The sequence below is a fragment of the Micromesistius poutassou genome, assembly GCF_964030765.1.
Source record: "Micromesistius poutassou genome assembly, contig: SCAFFOLD_5836, whole genome shotgun sequence".
Lineage (NCBI taxonomy): Eukaryota > Metazoa > Chordata > Actinopteri > Gadiformes > Gadidae > Micromesistius > Micromesistius poutassou.
In genome coordinates, this window is record NW_028179209.1 from 2,501 (window position 1) to 10,312 (window position 7,812).

General features: G+C 49.3%; 1 protein-coding gene across 1 annotated transcript in view; it reads right to left on the minus strand.

Annotated features, from left to right (window-relative positions):
• LOC311373034 (rap1 GTPase-activating protein 1-like) overlaps positions 1-7,366 on the minus strand; it is a gene marked incomplete at its 3' end in the record, with an annotated part of 9,617 nt that extends 2,251 nt beyond the window's left edge. The window contains exons 1-12 of the mRNA XM_084489895.1: positions 7,054-7,366; positions 6,181-6,216; positions 5,180-5,227; positions 4,722-4,760; positions 4,328-4,510; positions 3,517-3,620; positions 2,777-2,855; positions 2,526-2,579; positions 2,319-2,402; positions 1,112-1,212; positions 811-940; positions 218-373 (exon numbers count right to left, since the gene is read on the minus strand). Coding sequence (XP_084346021.1) covers positions 218-373; positions 811-940; positions 1,112-1,212; positions 2,319-2,402; positions 2,526-2,579; positions 2,777-2,855; positions 3,517-3,620; positions 4,328-4,510; positions 4,722-4,760; positions 5,180-5,227; positions 6,181-6,216; positions 7,054-7,128 — 1,089 coding nt within the window. The remainder of the gene's footprint in view (positions 1-217; positions 374-810; positions 941-1,111; positions 1,213-2,318; positions 2,403-2,525; positions 2,580-2,776; positions 2,856-3,516; positions 3,621-4,327; positions 4,511-4,721; positions 4,761-5,179; positions 5,228-6,180; positions 6,217-7,053) is intronic.
• Between the last annotated feature and the right edge of the window lie 446 nt (positions 7,367-7,812).

The following is a 7,812-nucleotide window of genomic DNA, read 5'->3' on the forward strand; positions in this document are numbered from 1 at the left end:
CCATCAGGTTACCAGTAGGTTACCATCAGGTTACCAGTAGGTTACCATTAGGTTAGAATCAGGTTACCAGTAGGTTAGCATCAGGTTACCAGTAGGTTACCATCATGTTACCATCAGGTTACCAGTAGGTTACCATCATGTTACCATCAGGTTACCAGTAGGTTACCATCAGGTTACCATCAGGTTACCAGCAGGCTGAGTGAAGGCGGTGTGTCACCTTGTAGAGGACGTTGTCTGAGCAGGCGTTCAGCACCTGGACCACAACGTAGGCATGGAGGAAGTTGGAGGCAATCATGTCGGGAACAAACGGAGTGCTTTCCTCTTGGAAGATGATGGCCACGATGTCGTTCCCTATGTGCCTCTTTCTCTGCAACTGCAACAACAAGCAGAATGCACACGTCCCTCTCAAAAGAAGAAAGTGAAACGTGCATACTGGTGCACAGTGGGAACAACTGCTGAGGCCAAATAATATGCCTGCAACATGTCGATGCATCCAGTTACATCCCCCATGCACCATGCGCACCCATGTTTGTTCATGAGCAGAGTCACCACTAGGGGGAGTGCTGCTACCTTCCTTATCACATCTCTGTGTTAACAGCTCACGCGAGGCCAGCCTTAAATGCAAATAACACACTTATCCGTATTCATGACTCTTCAGTGCCCCACACAGCATAATCTAACATGTACATGGCTCATCAAAAGTGCTCATTCACACGGGTCGCTTCCAGGTTTTCTTCGTCGGTACAGAATAAGAACAATCCAAACGAGTTGACATTGTGAGGGTGAAGGCGTGCTTGTGCGGCTGTGTACCTGTTGTGGGTCGCCCTCGGTGTAAGGCAGCTTGGTGGACACGTGGAACATGACCTCTTTGTTGCGGTAGTTGCTGTAGACGGACTCGGCGCCCGTCTGTCCGTGCGTGACGTCCAGCCCACCGCGGAACCTGCAGGCGAGGAGAGAGAGGGACGCCCAGAGGGACGGGGAGGGGAGGGGGGGCAAGACGTGGAGTCAGCGGTGGAAACAGTGGAACACACGACCGCACAATGTGAGGTGAGCGTCGAGGCTCATCACGGTCCGATGTTTCCTGTTCGTCTCAACCTGAACCTCCCCTCACCCCTTGAAGTCGTGCAGGTCGATCTTCTCCCCGAGAAATTCCAGGAATTCCACGAAGGCCGGGCTCTCGTTTGTGTTGCTGAAAAGCTCCTCTTCCGAGGTCTGCGACGGTGAAAGAGAAACGGGGAAATGTTTCTTCACTTATTGGATCCGGTTATACATTTGACCATTGTACCATAAAGAGCAAAGCCTTCTTTAGCCTTCCAACGCGAGACCAAGCGGTGTGACTAGTCCTCCCCATCGTCTGTTAACACGCTCCTCTTTAGCATTAACCATCGCCGCAGATACACAGCGCACAATGCAGACTACCTTTCTAAACGACAACCCTAATAATCCCCCGCAGGCGAGGGGAGAGGCGGTGGGGCGTGGCCTGCTGGTGAACACCTGCTGGGGAGCCCAGCCTCTGGCGGGAGGGGCCCAGCCCGCTCTGCCTATTGTGTGGTTTGTGTGGTTTGTGTGGTTTGTGTGGTTTGTGTGTTTCTTTATGACGCCTCGACGACCGAAACGCACACTTCGCCCCGGCGGCGCTTCCCCTTTCGCGCTAATAACTGTGTCGGATTAACAAACACACACACGCCCGCCCTGAGCGGGGAGCCAGAGGGCCCTCCAGGCCCCTGTGAGGAGGCCGGAGGGACCCTCAGAACGCCGTCCGCCCGCTCTTTACGGGGGGGGGGGGCGGGCGGTGAGAGCCCCGGGATGCAGATCCGTACTCGCGGAGCTCTGTGTCTGAGAGCCACAAGGATCCTTAACGGAGCACACGAGGGGCTCTGGAGTCGCCCGCACGGCGGACAATAGCGGTCGTGATGGTCGTGACTGTCGTGGGGAATGCTTGAGAAAGGGTCAAACGGACCTCGAAACATAATTATCCTTCACAGAGGAAATAATAGAAGCGTCGGTACATTGTTTCACGCTGTACCGACAGTGTGTATCTAGCATGAATATTGGACTACAGATTGTTCTATAATTACCCCTCAACCCTCTCTCTCCCTCTCCCTCCCTCCCTCCCTCTCTCTCTCCCTCCCTCTCTCTCTTTCTCTCTCTTCCTCCCGCTCTCTCTCTCTCTCTCTCTCTCTCTCTCTCTCTCTCTCTCTCTTTCTCTCTCTCTCTCTCTCTCTCTTCCCCCCACTCCCTCCCCCTCTCTCTTCCTCTCTGTCTCTCTGTCTTTCTCTATAAATCTGTTCAACAAATATGTGATCTTTAAAGCTTACCTGTCCATATTTTTGATAGATCACCCCAAACTTGAAATTGTTGTTGATCACGTGTTCATCAAACGTGACGATAAGCCTGGAGGCCTGTAAAGCAACGACACTTTTAAAATAGGATTAAACGGATTGACGTGGACAGATAGCAGGGACTCAAATACCGGACATGTCAAACAATACCATAATGCATGCAGGGCCGGATTAGAGGCTTACCTTGGGATAAAGCACAGGGAGAAACCGGTCCACGTTGACCTCCTCACAGGCCAGCTGGGGCGGGACAGAGACAGAAGGATGGACATTGGACATCATAGCTGCAAATTGTTTTATTGTACATAACCTTGAATTGACGGACAGCTTGGTCACCTCAGTCTTGTTTTTTTTTTTTGTAAAATGCCCTTGTGTCTGTGGGCTACCGTCAGAAACGGTCAGTGTTGCTGAGCCATTCAGCAATGCTCTCTTCTCACCTTTGCCATTTGAACCACATTGGGGGTTTCTGTGAGACAGGACGTGGGGAACACATCACAATAGGTCTTCAGCTTTGTCCTGGGAGAGTTACAAAACAAAAAGAAATACAGATAAGACAACAACAACATTCAATGCAAAAGGCTGAGTGGTAGCGACAACATTTATTCAACATTTATTTCCCCCAAACGCATTGTGAATGAGAAAGAGTGGCCCCACCCACCAGCCCTCTCTGACCGCCCCCCTCACCCCCCAGTACCAGCCCTCATGACAGACTCAATAGTCCATCTGTTGACAGAATTGTCTCTCTCTCTTGCACTCTCTCTCTCGCTTTCTCTCTTTCTCTCTCTCTCGCTCTCTCTCTCTCGCTGTCTCCCTCTCTCTCTTTCTCTCTCTCTCTCTCTCTCTCTCTCGCTTCCTCTCTTTCTCTCTCTCTCTCTCTCGCTTTCTCTCTTTCTCTCTCTCTCTCTCTCTCTCTCGCTTTCTCTCTCTCTCTGTCTCTCTCTCTCTTTCTCTCTCACTTTCTCTCTATCTCTCTCTCTTTCTCTCTCTGGCTTTAGAACTGTGATGAAGAAGATGAGGAAGATGATGATGAGGATAATAACACTGCAGGCGTAGCGTTCTTGTCACAGATCTTTCCATCCTTCATGTTTCCCATTGGCTGCGAGAAGGCTCCCCTGTCCTCGTACACACCGGCCCCAGTACGGCCGGGGTCACATGACCTACGGGTCACATGACCTACCTCAGCATGAGGCGCAGGTGCTCCTGGTCGCCGATCAGGTCGTACTTCAGGGAGAAGACCAGCTGTCCCAGAGCGTTGTCCACTGAGTAGTAGTTGAAGTGCTCCTGGAGGCCCGGAACACACAGAGACAAACGCTTGTATTAGTGTGCTTTGCTTGTATTTTAAAACACACACACACACACACACACACACACACACACACACACATAGACAAAGATAGACAGACACACACACATCCATCTACCCACCCCCACACCCATGCACGCACTCACCAACACATACACACACACACACACACACACACACCGAACACACACACCCACACACACACACACACACACACACACACACACACACACACAAAGGATTGGAGCCGGTTCAGCGTGGAGGCTTATCCACACAGCCATAAAGTGTGTTTGTATTGCTCTGGCACCAGTAGGCAGGTGGCTGGGCCTAATTTGTCTTCATTATCTCCTGCGTCAGTGTCCTCCTATCGCAACGGGGCCCACCGCTCTGTTATTGGGTTACCGGGGCTGGAATTCAATTATCCCTTCTTCGTTTTTCATTATGATAACGAATTGGCATTAGAATGAATTGTAAAATGTTGTACCGGAATTAGGAGGCTAATTTGTGGCAACGGCTGCGATGTGCAGGTATGCAGGACTACCAGTTTGTGTGTCTTGATAATCATCCAACGTTAGCGCCTTAAGTAATCCAGAGAAATCAACGTTAAGAGTTTAGTGAGTAAGATTCTGTGTACAGAGTAAGCTCTGTGTATAGACACAGAGCGGACGGGTGACCTTGCACTGACCTTCCCCAGGAAGTGTTTGCGAAAGATCTTGCCCGTGGTGTTGCTCTCCAGCTTGGTGCGGGCGTCGGGGGAGGGGACCCGGAGGGGCTGGCCGGGGGTCAGCTCATGGTGGGTCCCCTCGATCCAGTAGCCCCCAAACTGGGGCAGGAGGATGAGCGGGAAGGGCCTTTTTCTGCCCAATATCTGGTCAGGATCAAATAAACAAACCGCCAGCGTAAATATCACAGGGGTCGGGGGTCAGGGGTCAGGGGTCGGGGGTCAGGGGTCAGGGGTCAGGGGTCGGTTAGGCAAAGCGGTTGCAGTTGAAATGGACGCCAAGTGTTGAGGGTTATGGAGATAGGAGGACCTTTTGTTGCATGGTGTTCTGTGAGGGCTAAAGAGGGAAAGGTCTTACCTCATGGACACTGGGGTAGGGGATGTAGTCCTCCTCAGTCTACAACACACACAGGAACACGGAGTTGGTATACAACGTGCAGTAAAAATAGTATGCAGTAAGTCTTTGAGCGTACTTCTTCAATACACAAACAACAAGCGGCGGGATTTCATTTTCCTATGCACATATTTTTACATAATTCTTGGCCTGATAGGAGCCTGTGGTGTCAACAGATTGCCAAACTCTGTTCTGAAAGAAAACGTTGGCCTACGGGGGCAATAGGACGCCAGAGTGTGAACTAATTGAATCCATCTCCCTTCATGTGATTATCAAGATGTTGAGTTGAATGGCTCGAGGAGCAGACTCCAGTGACACGCCCAGTAGCCCAGATACACCCAGCCTCAACTGTCCTGTGCTAACTGCGATACAAACGTAGTTTGTGAAGGAAAAGGAGTTCATAGTGCAGTAGGGATCCCTACTTTGAGTGTCGGAGGAAAGGTACATCTCTGCTCATCCATCCTGTTGCCCTGAGAAGAGGGAGAGAGAGAGGGAGAGAGCGAGAGAGAGAGAGAGGGAGAGAGAGAGAGAGAGAAATGAAGGGAAGAGGAAGAAAAATCTGGAAATCAGGACAGCGATAGTTATGCATATTCATTATCCTTCTCCTTCATTAAGTTTCCATGAACCATCTGTGTTGAAATCCAGGTAAACAAAGCTCTATTTAAAAACATACACTTATTATTGGTTAGAGATGCATCAGCAACAAATAGTGTAAGGGAACGTAACAGAAGCCAGAGGAAGAAATAGATAAAAAAAGATCATTAGTCTCATAAAAAGGCAATAAGCAGGATATTTCCCCAAGACATATTCACAGTTAATACAGTAAATGTGAAGGGAGAATAATGGGGACAAAAGGAGAGTGAGTTAAAGAGCAGCCAGGGCGAATCAGTGGAACAGCATTAATAAGACCAGGGGGAGGGAGTGGAGCCTGACCTCAATCCAGAGTTTAGTGACTGTGTCACTCATTGTGTTGTTTAGTTTAAACACTGAACACATACTGAAATGATGCCATGTAGCAACCTGAGCTTCAGATGAAGAAAACAACAATTAGATATGATGCTGGTCGGAAATAAATAAATGAATAAACCAACCCCCATAATGACTCTTGTGGACAGTAAGTTTGGCCTGATTAATTTCCTTCCTAGGGCACGCACTAGCCCAGTCTAGTGTGAAACTTCAGCAGAGGGGATTGAGTGGCAGTGGTCAGTCGATGAAGCGACCGCTGGCCGTTGTCTGTGGTCCACGTGTGCAGTCAGACGAGTGCGAGAGAGGGCGATCGATAGCGACCCGGAGGGAGGCCATGGCACGGCAGCGTTAATGAAACCCTCTGGGCGGTGGGGACGGGTTAGTGGAGGGCCCGAGCGCGGGTCAGGATGCGGAGAAGGAAACGGAAGAAGGAAGTTCGGTTGCAGGATCCCCTTACCTGCACCTTCTCTATCATTTTGAATAAGTCTGTGGTCTGGAGAGGAAGGAGAGTGAGATGAGGACGGAGATGAGGATAAAGTGGGCATTCTTCTACGCCGCTGAAACCTGTCTGCATCTTATTTACAAAGTAGAAGAGGGCGGGTTTTTGATGTGGAGGCTCACGCCGGCATAACTTCAGAAAGAACACGTCACCAATTCAATCTGTCACACAATCACGTCGCTAAAGGCCATGGAGGATTACGAATAACAAACACTCATCTGATCTGAGTAGAACCACAAACGTTATCCTTGCCACAACCACGCTACTTCATCATTCATCTTCACACTGGCTTTTAATAGACTCAAATACAAATGGCTGTTGTCTTTTTTTGTCCATGGGAACAAATCTAAAACCCACACCCATTTCCAGCTAACATGGCCCGACCGTGTGTGTACCACGGAATATTGTCTTAGCTAGGTACAGTTTGTGCACCACCATGTGCAAACAGCAGGCTACTAACCCTGAAGGTAAACAACCTCGTGGCGCTAGTGTACAGTACATGTAGTGTACTGTAGGGCCAGCCTATAGAGAACAGTAGACACGAGAGCCACCAACACTGCATGCCCTTTGAACCCTTCCAAAACAGCCCAGGGGTCACGTTTTGCCGTGTAAAATGCAATGGAGTAAAAACATGGAGCTGTCGAAGTGAAAACAGAATAACAGTGGACTAACAATGTCGAACAACTTGATATAACTTTATACGACAAAATCTGAAGTTTAAGAGGTTTTGTATCCTAAATTACTCTTATCTCGGTCCAACAGCTAAATTACTCTTTAAACAAATGTCCAAAACCAGACTTTCACCCAGCCTGTCTAAGTAACGCTACTTACACAGTGGCCGGCTATGCTCCAGTCGTCCGTTCTCACTGAAGGAGAACCGGGTTGGCTAGGCTGACTTTCACACATTTTCTGCCTTGTCTTTTTTTACTCCAGAAGTTCTTCTCTTCAAATTGAAGTAGTCACACTGTATTTGATCGTTGTCTCACGTCCAATAACCGTTCAACCTTCACGTCCATTAAATTGACACGCGTGGTGTATGCTATCATAGTCACTGCGGCTGGGATCTGATTATCCAAAGGTAAAGGCGGCTCTCATGAGTTTTATTGCCCAGTGTGGACCGCGTTTGGTCAAGATCTACAGATCTCTCGCTCTCTCTCACTCCCTCCCATCGCCTGTGTGTGGGCATTTGTGTGCCTGTGTGTGTGTGCATGCGTGTGTGTGTGTGTGTGTGTGTGTGTGTGTGTTTGTGTGTATGTGTGTGTGTGTGTGTGTGTATGTGTGTGTGTGTGTGTATTTGTACAGGGGAGAGTGCATATGTGTCTGCGTGCCTAGTTACATCCAAAATACAGGTCAGCAAATATTGCATTACTTCCTGTTTGAGTTCAAAAGAAGAGCCGCATTGTGTTTCATATCAGGACAATTTATGATCCATTCTTTCGTCCCACGAGATCCTCCTGAACTCTCCTGTTGTCTGGGCCTGGACTGTGAGAGCGGTTCACCAGGTGAACAGCGGTTACAGGTCCAATGACATGCCACCAGGTGTGGTGGGATTAGGTCAACATGCCCACTTGTGATGTCATAAGGGGCAGA